General features: G+C 42.4%; 1 protein-coding gene across 1 annotated transcript in view; it reads right to left on the bottom strand.

Moving 5' to 3' along the window:
- RASEF (RAS and EF-hand domain containing) overlaps nucleotides 1-21,836 on the bottom strand; it is a 72,764-nt gene that overhangs the window by 35,502 nt on the left and 15,426 nt on the right. The window contains exons 2-3 of the mRNA XM_046664688.1: nucleotides 6,289-6,435; nucleotides 2,469-2,559 (exon numbers count right to left, since the gene is read on the bottom strand). Of these exons, the coding sequence (XP_046520644.1) occupies nucleotides 2,469-2,559; nucleotides 6,289-6,435 (238 nt within the window). The remainder of the gene's footprint in view (nucleotides 1-2,468; nucleotides 2,560-6,288; nucleotides 6,436-21,836) is intronic.

Genomic DNA, 21,836 nt, shown 5'->3' with positions numbered 1-21,836 from the left:
CTCACAGTATATCCCAACATCATATTCTAACTTGAGATGTGTGCAGTTTCTTGCTTGCCAATCACACCTCAATAAAGCTGTTACAATATATTTTAAAAAGCTAACTGAAACAACGGAAGATACACTCTATGTGCCACAGCAGTCAAAGTCGGGAAGAGATGAACAAGGCTAGAGGATTAGGGTTGGGCATTAAGGAGAAAGGGAGACTTTCTCTGAGCTGTGATGAACTTAGGAAAGAGGAAAGGAGTGGAGCAACAGTTATCACGGCAAAGAAGACAGCCAGAGAGAAGCAGAAGAACGAGCCAGGCCAGATCTGTAGGGTGAAGAACCACAGGCACCCGAGGGGAGCTGGGCTCACAGAGGGAAGTCAGGGAAAATCTTCAGTTATCCTGCATGTGTGGTTCCAAAGAGACTGCTTAGAAGGGTGTGAGGTGGAGACTAGGATGGGCTGGCAAACAGGTGCCATCCCAGTGCAAGTGGGCATTGGTGTGCTGAGGCTTCACAGACCACATCCATCCAGCAACTGACTGGCCACGTACGCCACCACCATGGAATACAGAAACGATGGTGTGGATGCCACACAGTTGCCACCCCTGTGCCAGAGCCAAGGAAACCAAGGCAGAGGTTATAACTAACAAAACACGAGTTATAACGTCTTCCTTACCAATAACAAATGTCGGAAGTACTTAGCTGGAAGAAGCAATGAGATTTGATGACAGAGTAATACATGTGCTTGATAAGTGTTTGACGAATGAATGAGTGTACAGATTAAATGGATGGAGAAGAAAAAAGGCAGACAAAATATGATTTTATGTTTCTAGACTACAAAAATTAAAGTGCTAGCACAAGAATGGGATAGCCATTGCCCTAAAGCTGGACCATGGACTCTGAACCAATTCGCTCTGTTGCATACGACATCCAAACAGTTATTCAACTTGTTATGAAGAGAAAAGACAACCAAGAGACCCAAAGCCAAATTTGTGGTCAAATCGTTTAAGATGAAGAATCTGAAAGGACACACAGTACACAGAGCAACAGAAAAGAGCAGGACAGCACAGCCACGGTGCACCCCCACGCCTCGCGCCCTGCACTAGGCGCTCCATACAAATCGTAAGGCTTAAGCCTGGTTAACGCAGGGAGGTGGCATCATCTCACTCAAAGGCTCAGAGGTGAGTTATTTTCCCAGCGCACCTAACCTGGACAAGGGCGGCACCAGGAGGCAAACTAAGGTTAATGGGATGCCCACATGCAGGCCCTTCTTGCTCCACTGTGCTGCCTCTCGGAGTTAACAGGGCAAACGAAAAAAACGAAAAAAGGAACGTTCAGGGGCCAGCCCAGTGGCGCAGCTGTTAAGTTCACATGCTCCACCTTGGCAGCTCCGGGTCAGCAGGTTTGGATCCCGGGCACAGACCTACACACCACTTGTCAAGCCATGCTGTGGTGGTGTCCCACATACAAAAAATAGAGGAAGATTGGCACAGATGTTAGCTCAGGGACAATCTTCTCAAGCAAAAAGAGGATGACTGGCAACAGATGTTAGCCCAGGGACAATCTTCTTCACCAAAAAGAAAATAAATGAAAAAAAATGCAATGTTCATCCTAACGAGCTACTCAAAAAGTAGGTCTGTTTTCCCTAAACATTAATCACCCAAACATATTTTATAAGGAAGCAGAGAATTATTTATTCTATGGAAATCACTGAAGGAAGCATCCAACTTTCAACTCTAAGAGTTCCTATAATGATGAATAAAAATATATTCCACTATAAAACACCAATGTTCACAGAGAGAATTTCAATTTCCCTGTAACCTAGATTTCAGGCTGTCAGTGGACATGGGCAGTGAGACAGTGGTATGTAAAGGTCCAGCCACCCTAGCTCTGCCTTCTCCCTTGGCCTCAGCTCTCACGTCACCCCCAAAGAGGCCCCTGACCTTTCAACCTGATGCAGCCTCCTCACCCAGTTGCTGTCCATCACACATGCTGTTTCTTTTCTTTTTTTTGAGGAAGATTAGCCCTGAGCTAACATCTGCTGCCAATCCTCCTCTTTTTGCTGAGGAAGACTGGCCCTGAGCTAACATCCGTTCCCATCTTCCTCTACTTTATATGTGGGATGCCTGTCACAGCATGGCTTGCTGAGTGGTGCCATGTCCGCACCCGGGGAACCCCAGGCTGCTGAAGCGGAATGTGCACACACAACTGTGCTACACCACCGGGCCAGCCCCAGCACGCATGCTGTTTCTTTACTGCGCTTGTCACTATTTGAAGTTATCTGCTTTATTCATTTGATTACTTGTTTATTATCTCTCTCTCCCTACCCTATGCCCCAAAGACCACCACCATAAAACACGCATTCACTGACAGTCCCTGTGGGAGCCTGGCCTCACTGCACTCAGAGGATGCCCGGTGCTCACTCCATAAAAGGTGCCCCATAAGGACTCATCGTATCAGGGCCCATCCCACAAACTCACGTCTTTCCGCGTCTTGTGTTCTGCAGCCTGAATCCTCTGATCCATTTCCTCTTCCAACTCACTCAACTGTATGGCGGCCTTGTCCTGGGCCCTGAAATTCAAGAGGATGTGCACCTTCTCATCATACTCTTGGACTTGTAACACGAACAGAAAACATCGACCTCATCTATTTCAAGCCCTCTACTTTACAGAGGAGGAGAAACACACTACTTAAAATAATATTCCCCATTCCTTCCGCATAATAAAATGAGATTGGCAATTTGATCATTTGAGTGTAAAAGGACATTAAGACTAAATATTAAATAAATGGAATAGATTAGATAAAATTGTATTAAACTAGATTGTGGCAAAGAACAGATAAAGATACCAAATTGCTGAGAGGCTCTCGATAAATTCTGAAAATCCTTTTTGCTGCCATGACCGAGCCACAACCCTGAACAAAGGAAAAGATTCCCTGGCAAAGAGGTGGTTAGACATACTTTTGAAGTTGTATTTTATGAAACACGCAATGTTATATGCTATAGTTAGAAAGGAAAAAAAGAGGGGATCTCAACAATTATTTCTAATCAGTTCCTGAAAGTTCTAGAATGTAGACACGGTTAGCCTTAGAAAAATTCTTTCTTTTATTAATATAATCAATAAATCACATCTCTATGGAGGCATAGCATACTGATTTGCCAAAAAGTTAGAAATGGGAAAATTTCTTTGAGAAGAGTTCCAGGATGGTTTTATTTAGCAACCGTCTATAGGGAGATGTCTGTCACTTCACAGGTGTTGAGGCTTCAGATTAAACCCTAAAAAAGTATTTTTTATTCTCTCTCAACTGCATATGTCGTGCCTGCTCAACTAGATTATAAGTGACCTCAAAGCAGACACCACGAGATTTAGGGGATCAATTCACCTGATCAATGACACGCTGTTAATAACAAGCGGAGAACAAGAGCGAAACGTAAGACCTCCTGTTTCCCAGTTCGACGGGCTTCTGCCATATCATCCCACCCGCTTCAACTTAACTGCTCCCTCGCAACACAATTTGTTCAGGCATTAGTTTAACTTCCTCAGGAAGCTCCAAACAAACGCTGAGGTATGTGGGGAAGACCCCCAAAGTAAATTGTGAGTGACTTACTATGATTTTCTGCTCTTGTTTACTTCGTCTTCACCTATCACCTGCCCAAGATTATGTTAACTAAGTTTGGTAAGCCAGCTAGTTCTAATTTGTTTATAAATACTTTCTATTTTGAAGTCTAGCAATTGTATATCTCTGTAGCAACTCTGTTTTGGTGTTTTGTTTTGTTTTTTTAAGATTTTTTTTCTCCCTTTTTCTCCCAAAGCTCCCTGGTACATAGCTGTGTATCTTTTTTTTTTGAGGAAGATTAGCCTGAGCTAACTACTGCCAGTCCTCCTCTTTTTGCTGAGGAAGCCTGGCCCTGAGCTAACGTCGAGCCCATCTTCCTGTACTTTATATGTGGGACGCCTACCACAGCATGGTGTGCCAAGTGGTGCCATGTCCACACCCAGGATCTGAACCAGTGAATACTGGGCCACCGAGAAGCAGAACATGCGAACTTAGCTGCTGCGCCACTGGGCCGGCCCCTATTTTGGTGGGGTTTTTTTGGGGGGGTTGTCAACTCTGGAACTGTAAGTAGCTAAGCCACATCTCCCATCTCCCTTTGCTATGACGATTTTTTCCAGCCATTCCTTCTAGACATCCAGTCCCAAACATCTGGGCTCTGGGACTGCTTTGTCCCACTTCTGAGCAACCTTGGGTTTTTTTGGTAAATCTGGGTAGTCTACAATGACATGGTGTTTGCCCCAGCAATTCCTAATTGCTAGGAAAATGTCTGGTGTGTTGGGAATGTCCCCTGTAACCCAGTCCAGGGCTCCTACCAGGACACTGGGAACCCATTCTTCAGGTCCAGGTACAGAGCGCAAGGACTGAGACCCTCCCCCAACCAAAACAGAGGTGAGGACAGAGGGTCCTCACCTAAGAAAGTACCAGAGAGTCACAGCAGTCACTTAAATGCTGCAGCGAGGTCTCTGATAGCCCAGGCTCAGGACACAGCCTGACTCTGGATCCCACCTAGAGAGCACAGATGGGAGGAGGAGAGAAGCACTGACAGCTCAACAAAATGTGACACACTCACTCCACAGCGGGACAGCAGCCCTGCTGGCCATGAGAACAGAAAGAACACCATTCTTGTTTTCCCTTGTGGGTCTACACAGTACTACCCTTAGCGGTTGTGTGAGTGTGAGTGTGAGAGTCCCCCTCATATCTTGGTGTAGACCTGGGTATGTACACGTGTGTGTGTATATGGGAGTTTGTCTGTTTTAACAGATATTTCCTGGACACTCGAAGACTCAGTCTGCACGTCTGCTAGTCAGCCCTCAGAGGAGGCCGACTGTGGGGCTCTAAGCATCCTCCACAATGCTCTACAGAATCTGGAGCTCTGAGGACCACTCTATTATCCTACTGAAAGCCCCTAGCAGGCAAACGTGAGGGAAAAGATCACAGGCAGGAACTGAAAATGTCCATAAGAAACCCTCTGTGAACAGTCCAACTCTTGCACAACTCTAGGACTATTAGAAAAAAAAGTCCCAGGGCTGGCCCAGTGGCACAGTGGTTAAGTTCACATGCTCTACTTCGGCGGCCCGGAGTTCGTAGCTTCAGATGTCAGGTGTGGACCTACATACTGCTCACCAAGACGTGCTGTGGAAGAATCCTGCATATAAAGTAGAGGAAGACTGGAATGGATGTTAGCTCAGGGACAATCTTCCTCAGCAAAAAAGAAAAAGAAAAAGTCCCGTTTAGCATCAGTATTTTAAAACATTTTTTCTTCTACATTTTAATTCCCTCCAGTTATTCCAAAGGGTCAACTAAATAGTTTCATCATCATGTTGAAGGGAAGAATAAAGAGAGAGAGGAGCAGCCCTTGCCTACCCCCAAGCAGACAGAGAGCATCCAATCAAAGGGGCCTTTTACAAGTTCTGGGCAGAGACCAGCAGGGTGCACAGCACACTCGGAGCTGCTGGTGGAGCACAGGGCAGCGAGAAGCACCTGTGGGGCAGAACACCCAGGAACTGTGACAAACTACCCTCTTTCCCAATATATGTCAAAGGAGTGTGGTCCTTCCAGGGAGCAAGAGGCTGGTACGTGGACTGCAACACGTGATTCTTCTTTGGTACTGGGCTGCTGTTGAAGCAGTAAGAGATCCTTCGTAAGCCTGCTCTGGCGGACGCGAACCGGCTGTGTAACAGGAAGGCCTGCACACTTTTAGGCTTTCAGTTCAGGCTGGGGAACGAGGGCCAGAGAGAGGGAAAGAAGCGTGACTGAGCACAGCCATGTGCTGGGCCCCTGCGAGGGGCTCCCCACACGACCCTGAGGAGGTGAATATTTATGGCCTCATTTTGCAGACGCAGAAGCTGAGACTCAGGGAGATAAAGTACCCTGCCCGAAGTCCCACGCCTGCCCGCAACAAAGCCAGGCTTCAAATGGAGGCCTGGCTCCCTCTCTGGATGAAAGTTTCCTGCATGTTTCAAGCGGCTGGGCGTGAGATAATAAATCTCTTTGAACTGTTCTGTGTGGAAGCACGGCCTTGAAGAGTTTGTGTGACAGGGTCACAGGGACCTGCTGATGAACTGCTGACTGACCCTATGAAGTACTGCCAGACTCAACTTAACCTCACACTGGCTTAGTTTAGAAGGCTCCAGATTCCTGAGGATCAGAAGTCCTCACACGTCATACTGTGATAATGAGGCCAGCCCGTGCGCACCCGGGGCAGAGAGCCGGTTAGGGGACCCCGTGAAAGGAGGACCTCAGTACCTCTTCACAGCAATGGCCAGGTTCTCCATTTCCGTGCTCTGAAGTCTGATCTCACGAATAAAGTTCTTTATGACATGTTCATACGGCTGAATTAGTCTGGGCTCCACGAGGTTGATGTTTTGGTACAAGGTACTAACTTGCTCTTTCCTGCAAAAAAATAATAATAATAAAATTAAATTAAACCAAGTAAAAAATAAAAAGGCAGACTTTTAGGAAAAAAGCAAAGAACCAAGGAAGAAAAAAGCAGCAATAGTAGAATGACTAGAATGGAGGGAAGACAGCAGTCAGAGATCCTGTTGCATTATTCTCTATATTTTTTACAATGGAATAGCAGCTTTAGTTTTTTTCCAGCTTTATTGAGGTATGATAGACAAATAGAAACAGCATATATTTAGGTTGTACAATGTGATTTTTTTTTTTATTATTTTGGTGAGGAAGATTGGCCCTCAGCTAACATCTATGCCAATCTTCTTCTATTTTGTATGCAGGATGCCTCCTCAGCATGGCTGATGAGTGGAGTAGGTCCATGCCCAGGATCTGAATCCTTGGACCCGGGATGCGGAAGTAGAGCGGGCAGACCTTTAACCACTCGACAACAGGGCCGGCTCTCAATGTGATGTTTTTAAGGTGTACAATGTGATGATTTAACATTAGAAGATGTTAGTGCATAAGGGCAGTGGAAATGCACATAGGGAAAGATTGGTTTTGTCCCCAGTAAAGTGTATTTCAGGCTTTATGATCATAAGAGTACATACCTATTATTTTCCAGTTAAAAATTACTTCATATAAATTCATGTTTATGTAAGTATTTATATTTGACAATCCTCACACTTGTTATTTAATAACTTTTATTAAAAGACAAATATTTCAGAGTCACTTCAAAACAAAAATTGATAAGGCTGGCAGCTGGCTAGCAGTGCCCCTGACTCAAGTTTAGCAGCTGGTGTGCTAAATGGAATGTGGCGTGGTCTCTGAAGAACGTGCCTGTAGAAGTCAACCACCATCACTGCACGCTGCGGTGTGGGACGTAATACTGCCTGACTCCCCACCACATCCAAAGCTTCTCTGGATCGAGGGACCCATACTGTCCTCTCTGGACAGCTTCCCCCGACAGAGCCCGTGCACCCTGGCCTTCCTTCTTCTGACCCTAGGAGAGAGCCACGCTTGCGAAGAGTTAACACAAGCTGTGACGGTGTTGTCACAGTAGCAGCACTTTTTTAAAAGAGAGACCATTCTGCCAGTTGAAAGAAGAGATGCCAGGAATTTAGATAATAGGCACTTATTTGGGCCTGAGATGATAACTTATCATCATATCAGCATTACAGAATTCTATCAATTCTCGCCAAGTCTACAAGTGATGAGTAGAGCCAACAATCATAGGAAAGCTAACCGCTTTCACACGTTGCGTTATTTAAAAATCATCCAGTGTTCGCATAATTCTTACATTCAGTGATCTACTGCCTGGATTGTATAGTTACTCCCCTGACAATGTGAAAAATCCTTCTGTTGCCTGCCCTAACAGAGAGAGACTGCTCTTCTCCAGTGCTTTTCTAGCTCTGGTAAAACTTTTGGGCAGGCCCCTACAGGAACCAGGATGTCTGAACACATCTCACAGTCATTTATGGTGGCCAGTGACACCAGACTGACAACCAATGAAGACCACTCAGAAATCCTAGTACCAAATTCATACGCATCCACTCGATCAACAACCCCTGGGCTTCTGCCCTGTCACTCTGTTGAAGGCAGCCTGTTACAATGCTATAAGTATACAAGAAAGACTACAATAATCCTAGGCCTCTATAATTGAAAGACTGTGCATACAGCCATCTCCCAAGTTGGATACATGACATAGCTAGACATAATAAGACAATGATTTAGTGAGTACTCACTATGTGTTATTATGTTAGGCAATTTGCATGCATCATATCTTTGAATACTCAGCACACAACTACCCTATGAAGCACTTGTATTGACCCATTTTGCAGATCAGGCAGGGCTAAGTGCTTATTACGGGCTGAACTGTATCCCCTAAAATTCATATGTTGAAGTCCTAACCGAGGACCTCGGAATGTGACTATATTTGGAGAAGGGGTTTTTAAAGAGGTGATTAAGTTAACATGAGGCCATTAGGGAGGGCCCTAACCCAATATGATTAGCATCCTTATAAGAAGAGGAAATTTGGACACAGCCGTGCACAGAGTGAGGAACATGTGAAGATTCAGGAAGGCAGCCACCTACAAGCCAAGAAGAGAGGCCCCAGAAGAAACCAACCCTGCCGACACCTTGATCTGGCTTCTAGCCTCCAGAACTGTGAGAAAGTAAAATTCCATTGTTTAAGCCACCTAGTCTGGTATTCGTTACCACAAATACCTAGGTGAACACAGAAAATGAATACAGTGCCCAAGGTCACATCATGACTGAGTGGCAGGGTTAGGACTCAACCTTAGTCTGATGCTGGAGACCATGTGATCAACCATTACATTATATTGCTTCTGAACTGTGTGAAACAGCTGAACCTTGGCAGAAGAAATGGGATTCAAAATCAATCCACAGAACTAGGAAACTGCAAAACGTGAGGTTTATATTAACCCAAAGCTTAGTTAAGCACAGCCCCAAGGTGTGCCCATGCAGCTATAAAGTCTCCCAGGTTTGCTCTTATAAATGACCTGCTCGATCTGTGCAGGGGCCAATTATGATTCAAATAGCTGCTCGAGTGAAACAATAATAACCCTGCAGGAGTCAATCACTTTGGCAATAAAAGACACTGGATGGCGGTCATCATCCTACCCATCAGAACTGAGCACAAATACCCATTGCAGGTGTGAGCCAGATTTATTAGAGAGCAGAGTTAAAAAAAAAATTCTATTCTGAGATTGTCCAATGTAATTTCAATACACAACAGGATCATTAACTTCTTTGCCTTTTGTCATTTACTGACCACCAGCAGGATATGAAGCATAAAAACTTTCTCAGTAATAGGAACCTGCCTGTCAGGGATGGCCACTAAGAAACTGTCACCTTGAGTCCTTGTTTACTGGCTAACTGCACAACAGGAATATGTTCAGAAGTGGATGTTCCAGTAGATTCTCTGACTTTCTGCAAATTTCTAAAATAAGAAAGAAAGATAATGATTTGGAAATTCTCTTGGGTCCTTTGCTGGTCCTGGCCTTACATGGAATTTTACTTATATTCATTCTCATTCATTCTCTCTCTGCCTCTCTCCCTCCACCCCTTTTCCTTCTGTGTATCTCTCTCCTTTCTCCCCACTCTTTCTCATCCTTGCAGCTGAAGTGAATAACTCCAATATGGCAAAGCCATGGGAGGAGATGGGTTTGGATGCCTGAATCACCAGAGTGAGGGAAACTGCCCAGGAGAGCTGCCTGACCATCTGCCTGACATGTGAGAAAGAAGTAAGTTTGTAATTTGTAAAGCTACCAAGACTTGGAAGTTGTTGGCTACAGTGATTCTGAGCTTAAAAAGTTACCATTATAGTTTCCTGTTTTGCTTTTTTATCATCCTCTTCCGGATTAAATTATATCCTAACCTCCTTCCTTGATGGCTTCATATTAACTAAGTAATAAAATTTCTATGACCAGGTCGGTCTGTATCACCACCACCCACTCTGTTTCAAGGGAACGAGAGACTGTTCTGAAGCATTTATATACTGAAACAGACATTTATTAAGCACCTGACATATGCAGTCCTGGCAGTGACCTCAGCATTTATATGCACTGCCCACTTAATCCTCATGACGACCACATGAAGAAGTTATCACTAGTGTCCTCTCTACCACAGAGGAAACTGAGGCAGAGGGAGGGAGGTAAGTACTATTGGGTAGCAGAGCTGGAATTCCAACTCAGCCATCTGGCTGCAGGGCCAGCTCTCCACAGAGAAACTAGCCCTTTGTGCCAAAGTAAGTGCTGAACTGGTCTTTCAGGGGCCCCAAGTGTTGTCTCCATTTAAAAACTACTTTTGAGGAGGATAGGTATTACAGATACAAGGACTGTCCACATTACAAAGGGACTCCTTTAAAGAATGAAGGCATGACTAAGATTAAAATGAAATAACCTTATAAAATGCTGTTCACCTAAAGCTATTTTGGGGGAAAGCACTACTGCAGACAGTAAGGCACACTCGCCTCTTTGCCCTGCCCTTATCTGCCTGTGTGCTTCATGTGGTTTGTATCTGTGAAAGGAGAGAATCATCCAGATTATGCCAAGAGACGGCAACATAACGCACTTGGCAATTTTGACACTTGATGGAAAAAAATAAAACCAAAAAATATGTTATTGTAACAAGAGGTCACCCCAGGTCCCTCTGTGGAAGATTTAAATGCTGTGCCCTGCACAGACAGCTGAACACCTGCGGATTCTTCAGCTCAAGAGACTTGGTGCCAGGACAATCTTCCGTTCCGCTCCTGAGAGTACAGCAGTCACTGGCCTCCTGGGCTGTCCTTACTCCTGACGTCAGAGGTTAAACAAGCAGAGGCTGCACAACGCTCACACACAGCTCCGTTTCCTTCTAGGCTGACCCAGTGTGGCACGTGTGAGTGCTGACAAGGGTGCCCAGGAGTGCCAATGGTTGAAGCACTTTTAATTCCTGAAGCCCAGGGCCTCATCTAAGGCAATTACACTTGGATTCACAAATACCATGTAGATCTGTTTACAGGTGTACTTGACAAAGACTAAAGTTTAAGGGTCAAGTTTTACATGTCAGTCAGCCAAGACAAAAACCAGTCTCTACTTCCGTGCTGACAAAGCCCATCACGCTAAAAATAATCTAATTGATGTCTCAAGAAAAATGCACCCTGAATTTCAATCCAGTTTTAGATGCTTAAAATCTGAGCCTATTCATCTCCTCGTTCAATAAATTACAAGATGATTTGTATGAAAGACAGTGGTAATGGCTAATTACTGATGAAAAACTCAGAACTTAAAGTTTTAAAATGATCTCTGGGAAACAAGCATTTTAGATTGCAAATATTCCCACTGAAGCTGACAGGGTTATTATATGAACTTAAAAGAAAAAAACAGGTATACTTGAGGTGCAGAAAAATTTTAAAAGGTCACACCTTTTCTTAAGATTAACATTTTACTTAGGGGAGCACACATCTATCTCTGTTTCTCTGTGTGTGGTGTGGTAAGGCTGGTACTTAGAATGCCTGGACTCCTCTGGCCTCAGGACATCCCCGGGAAACAGTCAAGTGCAGACACCACCACTCCACGTTAAGGAACATGGTGATCCAGAAAGGCTGTTAGGAAAACTGGCTTTTAAATTTCAAGACTTGGTGTTTTAAGCATTAAAATACAGAGCAAAGCTATTTATTCAAACTATAAGTTGTATAGATCTAAAACCCTAAACACTTTTCTGTGAACCAAAGCAACTGTATTCAATGCAAATATCTCCCTCGTTCTACACTAGGAACTGCCATAAAAAAATGGACACAGTCACCCTACATCTGAGCATGGGAAGTAAAACCTCCGTACCATCCGAGGAGCACCATGTTAGATTCTGGAAATCAAATGATGAGAAACAGACTGAGTCCCTTCCCTCGTTAGGCTCACCAGGAAGATTAAGTACAAGAGGCTCTGACAGCAGAAAGCAGGCGAATGTGACCAAGTCCTGGGGGATAACCGGAGGATGAATAGACGTCAATTAGGCAGAAAGTGAGGAAAGTGGGGTGGCCTGTCCCAGCAACCAATAACTACAGGCTGAGAGGCTTGGGGACAGGTCAGCAGTTCCTGTAACTGGAAGAAACTGGCGAGGCTGCAGAGCTCAAAGTAGGGGAGGGAACAGCGGCATCAGATAGCGGGAGAAGTTAGCAGGAGCTAGATGACTGCACAGGGCTTGAGAGCACAGTAAAGACATGGGAAGGCGGGAAGACACCGAAGGTTTAAAGGAAGAGATGACATGACCAAGTTCGCATCTTAACTATTCCCATCTTCACAAAGTTTTAGCTGAAGCAGAGAATTAAGCAAAGGAACCTGAAACAAGTTTGCAGATATAAAGGTAAATCTAAGTCCACTGTAATTTAATCCAGAAATATGGGACATCAGGTTTTCATTAGCTTCCACTTTCCCTTATTATAGAATGTGTAAAAGTACAGATATCTAAAATCTGATAGTATAGACAAACAGATCAATGGAACAGGACAGTCCAGAAGTAAACTCACATAAATATAGTCAACTGGTGCTTGACAAAGGAGCAAAGGCAATACAACCAAGATAGTCTTTTCAACAAGCGGTGCTAGAACAACTAGCCATCCACATGGAAAAAAATGAATGTAGACACAGACCTTACTCTCTTCATAAAAATTAACTCAAAATGGATCACAGACCTAAATGTAAAACCCAAAACTATAAAACTCCTAGAAGATAACACAGGAGAAAACCTAGATGACTTTGGGTATGGAGATGACTATTTTAGATACACCACCAAAACCTGATCCATGAAAGAAATAATTGATATCTTGGACATCATTAAAATTAAAAACTGCTCTGGGAAAGACAACGTCAAAAGAATGAGAAGATAAGCCACAGACTGGGAGAAAATATTTGCAAAACACACATCTGAAAAGGGACTGTTATCCAAAATATACAAAGAACTCCTAAACCTCAGCAATAAGAAAACAAACAACCCAATTAAAAAATGGACCAAAGACCTTAACAGACACCTCACCAAAGAAGAAACAGATGAAAAATAAGCATACAAAAAGATGCTTCACATCATATGTCATTAGGGAAATGCAAATTAAAACAAGATATCACTACACACTTATTACAATGGCCAAAATCCAGAACACTGACAACGCCAAACGCTAACGAGCATGTGGAGCTACAGGAACTCTCATACACAGCTGGTAGGAACGCAAAATGGTACAGCCACTTTGAAAGATAGTTTGGAAGATTCTTAGAAAACTAAGCATTCTTTTACCATATGATCCAGCAATTGCGCTCCTTGGTATCCACCCAAAGGAGTTGAAAACATATGCCTACACAAAAACCTGCACACAGATGTTTATAGCAGCTTTATCCATAATTGCCAACACTTGGAAGCAACCAAAACGTCTTTCAGTGGGTGAATGGATTAATCAACTGTGGTACATCCAGACAATGGAACATTATTCAGGACGAAGAAGAAATGAGCTATCAAGCCATGAAAAGACATGGAGGAAACGTAAATGTATAGTAGTAAGTGAAAGAAGCCAATCTGAAAAGACTGTATACTGTATGATTCCAACTATACGACATTCTGAAAAAGGCAAAACTTGGAGACAGTAAAAAGATCAGTGGTTGCCAGGGGTTGGAGGAGAGTGTAGAGAGGGATGAATAGGCGGAGAATTTTTAGGGCAGTGAAAATATTCTGTATGATACTATAACGACAGTATACGTCATTACACATTTGTCCAAACCCACAGAATGTACATCATCAAGAGTGAACCCTAGTGTAAAATAAGGATTTTGGGTAATTCTGATGTGTTAATATAGATTCAGCAACTGTAACAAATGTGTCACTCTGGTGGGGGTTGCTGATAATCGGGGAGGCTGTGCACACGTGGGGGCAGGCATATATGGAAACCTCCCTCTTAATTTTGCCGGGGACCTAAAACTGCTCTAAAAAATAGTCTGTCTCCCTTTTTTTGTTTTTTTTTTTTTTACTCTGATAGTTTATTTCTCTTTGTGGGTAAAAATAATGAGTATATTCCCACTAAGGTGACACCAGCTGATCTTGCTAGGTGACCTGAACACACCATACTGTGATTTAGTCAGTAAGTGGAAAGACATCCTTTTCCTCATAGATGTTAAGTAAAAATGACTGATTTCAAAATGTACTTTATTACATAGGACACATACTTCCAGCATAAACCCCAACTAACTAGGAAATAAATTCCAACAGCCAAATCCAGCTGTGCCACTAGAAGAGGGCAGCATTAGCTCTCTTTCTAAAGTTCAAGTCTTTCTTTCTAGACAGGACGTGCCTCTGCCAGCTATTGGCCTCGAGCCGGCTGCCTCTAACTGGAAGTGATTCCAGTCTGAGATCTCACAATACATCTCGCTCTTCATTAACTCAGTTACAGAATGGTCATCCGGCTCTGCCTTCCAGAGAAAACAAACAACGGTCTCTTAAGTTGGTCCTGCCACCTGCAGACTGGGACAGACAAGCCAGTCCGGTGGCCTGGACTTTCCCTGGCTGTTCTGCGGCTGCTCCCTCAGGGGATGATCTAGTTCAGGTACTCAGTCACCAGCGCCTCATCCACGGCTCTCTGCCCAAAGACACCTCCTGCAGGTAAAACTCCTTCCAGATTCACATCACCCTGAAAAATATTTTATGTCCCTAGGTACTTATTTGGGTAACATTCCCCAAAAGGTTTTAAAATGGAAACTTTCTGGAAGATGAGTGTGTTAACTGGATTTATGCAAAATCTAGAAACATTTCAAATTGCAAGTTGCTTCCTATTTAAAATCACTGACATTTAGTAACTGGGAGTTTGCCAGTGGAGGAAGGAAGAGAGAAACTGCAAGAGGCATTGTGATGAAGCTTCAGAGAAGGCACACTTGAAACAGAGGGCTTTTGAAGTCCTGAGTGAATAGTGCACGGAATAGGTGTAATGGCCTGGCTAAGTTCAAATGCTTCTTCACCACATCCCGGCTTCGTGCCCCAGGGCAAAATATTTAACCCTTTGAGCTTCAGTTTCCTCAGCCACAAAGTGAGTTTTGGAACTTACCGCATGACATCATGAGGATGAACCCCGACGGAAGCACATGTGACAGCATGAGGCACATTGCAGGCAATCCATAAATGTTAGCCATTGCTATGATCTGTGACTCCTCTGCCTGAATGAGTTAGAAAGAAGCAGGTGATCTTCTCCTGCCTGTGTCCGTGTTATGTTCTGTGAAAGGGCTAAAAGGAAGAAAGCAGTGTGGTGTGGATGCCCCATGGACAGAAATGTTGTCCTACAGGTGCCAGTGTAGGGCAAACTGGAAAATGAGAACGGGGTCATGCCCTAGGTCAGCCTGCAAAGCTCACAGGCCAGGGGCCAGTAAACCTTTTCTATAAAGCATCAGATAGAAAATATTTATGATCTCTGTGGCAACTACTCAACTCTGCCACTGTAGCATGCAAACAGCCATAGCTGTTCACAAATAAACAGATAGATAAACAAATGAGCTTGGCTGTGCTCCAATAAAACTTTATTTACACAAACACGCAGAGGGCCAAATGGGCCTTATTTTAATCCCTATTATAGTCTATTAACATAAGGCCCCGAGCATAGGAATGGGGACGGGGCAATACAGACCTAATCCTTCTATACGGTGGACAACTAGCCTTTGTTCACATCCTGCCCCAGGGCCACATCAAACTTTTTTATATATGGATATCACATTATCAATTTGCTATACGTGCATACATGTATATATGAGAATATGCACCTCTTTACTTGAGTACTCATCTTACAATGCACATTCACTCTCCCATTATTTCTCTTCCATCAGTTTACTTTGAGTTAAGTTAAATGCAGGCATAATCTAGGAATGTTAGTGCAAGTAAGTGTATTATAGTTATTGTTCACTGAAAATTTCTTTCTATTTTGGCAAGAAAGATAGGGGTTGGGGAGAGAATAAAAAGTGCCATATCAGTTTCTATGCAAAATTTCCCTTCAGAAGATATCCATTTCCTTCCCAGATTTGCTGAGGACAATTCCAGTTTACACTTGTTGTCCTGTATCCTGTCTACTTTAGCATTTATCCAGAATTCTCTTTTTTTTAATCAAAAAGTCACAGTTAGTAACTATTATTAAACTGTGTACTAACTGTGCATTAAAGTTTTTAACTGCTGCATTAAAATAAGCCAGAGTAAATTAGTGGATCCGCACTGTTTACCTCCAGCGTTTGCCTAGGAGTGTGTGAAACAACCATGCAATGAAAAGACTTCTCATTAATATGTGGCTAAATCTAGGAAGACAATCAGTGATACACTCATCTCCCTTTTCCTGACCTTTCCAGACACAATGTAACCAAGACCTTCCTTTCAGAAGCAGGAAACAGAGCACCCACTGATAAAACAAATTAAGCTCAGACAAGAGAAGCTGGGGACAGATAACTCCTTCAGGTCTCAGGTGATGGAGAAACACTGGAGCTGGCTGCTTATAGGCCACCTGGAGAACCAGCCAGTTGTGCCGCTACCTGCAAGAGGTGCAATGCTGCCAGGCAGCCGTCTGGCCAAATCAACTCGAAACAGGCACATTACAGGCACAGTGTACTTGAAATAGGTACAGAAAACACAAGTTGGACAGTCCTGCCACAGAGCAATGGAGAGTAACTGGAATGCGCTTCCTACATAATCATAATGATTTCCTACATAATCATTTTTAGTACGGTTTAAAATGTATAACTAGTCATTTTATTAGATGGTAATGCTTTTAGATTTTGCAATAACATAAACCATTTCAGCAGTAATGACCTCAAAAAACAAACACAGGTGTGTGCTTAATAAAAAGTACCAAATTCCAATTTCTCAAGAAAGACGGTGATAAATGTGTAACTTGCTCGAAATGTTGTTATTGTTAGCTGTCACAGCCAAGAGGAGCTTAAGGAGACATGACAACTAATCCTGGATGGGATTAAAACAATGGTCATTTGAGGGAATCTGAATAAAGTATGGACTTTAGTTAATAATAACATATCAACATCAGTTCATTAACCGTAACAAATGTACTACACCAATGCAGGCTGTTAATAATGGGAGAGAGTGGGTGCAGGTTATATGGGAATTCTATGTACTATCTTCACGGTGTTTTTGTAAATCTAACATAATTCCAAAACAAAATAACTTATTAAAAAAAATATTTGTCGACATTTATCCTACATCATAGCAGACTAGACTGATATCATTAACCACAAGAAAACCAAGGAGAAAACCAGAAATCTCCTGAAGAGGCCTCAGCATCTCCATCTTAAGAAAACTATGCTTCTCTTGGGAGTCTGCAATTCCCGGGGCAGCTGCCGAAGATTCACATACCACCTCCTGGGAAGCACGACTTTTCCTTCCATCAAAGGATGGTTCCTCTAAACGGATTCTGCCCATTTTCAATTCCAAGTTTTCTCGTACAAACGCAGACAGTGAGGAGATAGCTGTCTATGTTATCTCCACTAGCAGAAAAAGAACTTCACAATGTAAACGAGGGTAGTTGATCAGTCTGATCAGATGCCTCAAAAAGAAAATCAGTTAACTCCAGTTAATAATGGTTTGATTTTTTTCTATCCACTTTATGGAATCAAAGTAAAGCTTTTGGAAGTTCATCCTGTTGAAGGTAAAACATCCAGCCTTATTATGGATACTATTATAAATTCACTGAAAAACAGGAGTAAAGCACTGTGGGAAAAATTAGACTTTTACTCAATTAAGAAATCTGTGAAGTAGAATCGCACCCGGAATTGGTGGTGGGGCTTCTCAGCGCATCCCAACAGGCTCTGACATCCTACCAGCTGGACTGGCTGCAACACAGCTGCAGCGTCTGAACACTTCCAGGGTGCTTCCTGTCTCTCTTTGCGGCCTGGCATCAGTCGGGTTCTGGAAACGTCTGAATCTCTGAAGAACTACTTAGCAAATCGTTCCATGTTTTTTTGTAAACTAGTCCTCTACATTTTCATTACCTTCTGCTCAAAATCTGTTGGAAAACTTTTATCAAATTAGTCAACAAGGGGAGCCATAAAAACTACCTTCAGCTTCTGAAGCTGTAAACAGATTGGAATAAATTTTAAACTAAGGCTGAAAACAGGAAGATACTGAGGAACGAAACAGATTAAATGATGAGAGCTCAAATGGTGCACAATCTAACTCCAAAACTTCATAATTACAATTTGGAGCATCTCAACTTACGGGAAAAAATCTTCTGATGGACCTATTTTCACTTGATTAAATTTACATTCTGTACCAAAATAAGATGAAATTGAAAAGGCCTACTATTTTGAAGCATCTGAGCATGGGAAAACATTGAAGCCTCATCAATGGAGAGAGCTTATTTGACAAGTCCTATCTTACAAAAGTTAGGAAACTCGTCAAATATTTGTCAAAGAAAGTACTTAGAAGGGAGGCAAAAACAGAGCATGTGACAACCATGGGCTGAAATATTTACTTATGTCAATGTTTACACACGCCAATACCAAAACTAAATAGAATCGAGAACATCCTCCATTTATCAGAATTTTCTCTACACTTTTATCTCAGCACTTATACAGAGAATGTTTTCTTAATTAAAAACATTATGACCTACAGAGAAGAGTCAATTGCTGATGTCAACAATTATGTAACTCTAAAGAAGATTACAAGCAATTTTATGGAGGAAAAAAGCATAATAAGACCACACTGAAAAAAGATGTATTCTTCAGAAAAGTATTAGAGAGAGATATGCAAAGTAACTGACTAAAATACTTGAACATTTTTCTGAAACTATTGTTTATGCAATTTTTTAATGTTCACATAAGTGATATAAAGATTTTCTTTATTTTAACACACACAAAATGTTTATATCTTTTAGAAATAACTGTTTTTTAACTTTTGGAATGGAACTATTTTATAGGACCATGTATATAATAAAAGCAATTTGTCAGGATATAAAATACTTCAATAAATCAGAGAAGTGTAACCACAGTAGTTCCTCTGATTTTATTCACAAGAAGATTCTGGTTTGGAGAATCAATTCTATGGCCACTCTACTTTCCCATCTCATTTCCTTCACCCTTCTCATCTTTGAGGCATCCTTAGGCACTCATGGTCCTCAAATATTTTGCACATGCTCAACACACAACGTTCAACAAAGGAGACAATGTTAACATCAAACATGTTACCTTGGTTAATTCAACATCATCCCATCCCTTAACTACTTTTTTTCAATCTTTGAGACTGAAAAGGATTGGAAAACAGCTTTATCCCTTCCTAGTCGAAGTACATTTTATTCTAAGTCTCTGATCAAAATCAATACCTTTTGTATTTCCTATCTAGAAATCAAACCCTGCACATCAGTCAAGGTTCTCCCGAAAGTCACCTCCTCCAGGAAGCCTGCCCTGACTACTCCAACCACAAGAAATCCTTCCGTTCAGATCCCCTGCTACACTTATCTGAAGCTCTGCGTACTGAGTTTTCTGTGGATGTTTACCTTCCTGGTCACCATATCAGCCTCCACTCCCCTTGCAGCACCCAGATATCTGACCTGCAACAGATCCTACATTAATGAATGAAAGACAGAGGCCTGGGAAGGAGGACTCAATGGGGGGTGAAGCGGAGAAGGCGGGATTTTGAAATGGATCTGAGGCGGCCTAAGGATTCTGACTCAGAGAGGGTAAAGAAGACAGCAGTGTGGAGGCACAGATGAACCTTGCCTGGCACAGGGTTGGGGCTGAGAACTATGGGAAATCCGACTGCCAATCTAAAAAGTGTCTCACTTCTGAACACAGTGAGAAAGGAGGAGTTTCTAGAAAGTACAGCAGATTGCTTCTGAACTCCACAGGCAAGAGCGTACACAAATACTCTTCCACCTGCTGGCTGCCTTCTCCTTCGTTTATTTTTCCCTTTTCTCCTTTCACATTGTTTCCAACAGGAGAGGTGCCCAATATTTACTATATAATCCATACTAAGAAAACTGAAAGAGTCAAAAATTGTCAACTGGAGAAACCCTCTGTCCGGCTGGGATTTGTAACTAACTTTTCTAATATGCAGAGGCCCCTTCAGTCACTTCCACTTCAGATTTGTGGTTTTCTGTTTACTTATTGAAGTATAATTGACATGCAATATTATATTGGTTTCAAGTGTACAGCGTCATGCTTTGACATTTGTTTACACTGCACAATGATCACCACGATAAGTCTAGTTATCCTGTGTCATCACACAAAGGTAATACATTATTGACTATAGCCACCATGCTGTACATTACATCCCCAAGACTTAATTTTATAACGGAAAGTTTGTACCTCTTGCTCCCTTTCGCCCCATCAAGCCCCCCTCCCCTCAGGCAGCTACCAATCTGTTCTCTGTATCTATGAGTCTGGTTTTGTTTTGTTTGTTTGTTTTGTTTTTTTCAATTCCACATATAAGTGAAATCACAAATATTTCTCTTTCTCTGTTTGGCTTATTTCACTTAGCATAACGTCCTCAAGGTCCATCCATGTTTGCCGCAAATCGCAGGATTTCATTCTTTTTTATGGCTGAGGAGTATTCCATTGTGTATATATACCACAATTTCTTTATCTATTCATCCATTGATGGACACTTAGGTTGCTTCCATGTCTTACCTATTGTAAATAATGCTGCAATGAACATGGGGGTGCATATATCTTTTCAAATTAGTGTTTTCATTTTCTTTGGATAAATACCCAGTAGTGGAATTGCTGGATCCTATGATAGTTCCACTTTTAATTTTCTGAGGAACCTCCATACTGATTTTCAAAGTGGCTGCATCAATTTACATTTCCATCAACAGTGCACAAGGGTTCCCTTTTCTCCACATCCTCGCCAACAGTTCTTATTTCTTGTCTTTTTGATAATAGCCATTCTGACAGGTGAGGGGTGATAGCTCACTGTGGTTTTGATTTGCATTTCCCTCATGATCAGTGATGCTGAGCATCTTTTCACAGGCCTGCTGGCCATCTATATATCTTCTTTGGAAAAATATCTATTCAGATCCTCTGCCCATTTTTTAATCAGATTTTTTGTTGTTGAGTCGTATGAATCCTTTATATATTTTGGATATTAACCCCTTATCAGATATATGATTTGCAAATATTTTCTCCCATTCTGTAAGTTGCCTTTTCATTTTGTTGATGGTTTCCTTTGCTGTGCAGAAGCTTTTTAGTTTGATGTAGTCCCACCTGTTTATTTTTGCTTTTGTTGCCTTTGCTTTTGGAGTCAAATTCAAAACATCATTGCCAAGACTGACATCAAGGAGCTCACTGGCTACGTTTTCTTCTGGGAGTTTTATGGTTTCAAGTTTTACGTTCAAGTCTTAAACCTATTTTGACTTAGTTTTTGTGTATGGTCTAAGATAGTGGTCGAGTTTCATTCTTTTGCACATGGCTGTCCAGTTTTCTCAATACCATTTATCGAAGAGACTTTCCTTTCGCCTTTTTAATTTTTTTATTTTATTTTTTTTGAGGAAGATTAGCCCTGAGCTAACATCTGCTGCCAATCCTCTTTTCGCTGAAGAGGATTGGCCCTGAGCTAACATCCGTGCCCATCTTCCTCCACTTTATATGTGGTACGCCTGCCACAGCATGGCTTGCCAAGCAGTGCCATGTCCGTACCTGGGATCTGAACCAGCGAACCCCTGGCTGCCAAAGTAGAACGTGCGAACTTAACCACTGCGCCACCGGGCTGGCCCCTCCTTTCTCCTTTCTGCATGTTCTTGGCTCCTCTGTCGTAAAGCAATTGACCATATAAGAGTGGGTTTATTTCTGGGATATCTACTCTGTTCCATTGTTCTATGTGTCTGTTTTAATGCCAATACCACAAATATATTTCTTGACTTAACATGTAATATATTTGAACACCAACTA

Source organism: Equus quagga, chromosome 6 (assembly GCF_021613505.1).
Source record: "Equus quagga isolate Etosha38 chromosome 6, UCLA_HA_Equagga_1.0, whole genome shotgun sequence".
Classification (NCBI taxonomy): Eukaryota; Metazoa; Chordata; class Mammalia; order Perissodactyla; family Equidae; genus Equus; species Equus quagga.
This window is presented reverse-complemented; position numbering and strand designations above follow the sequence as displayed.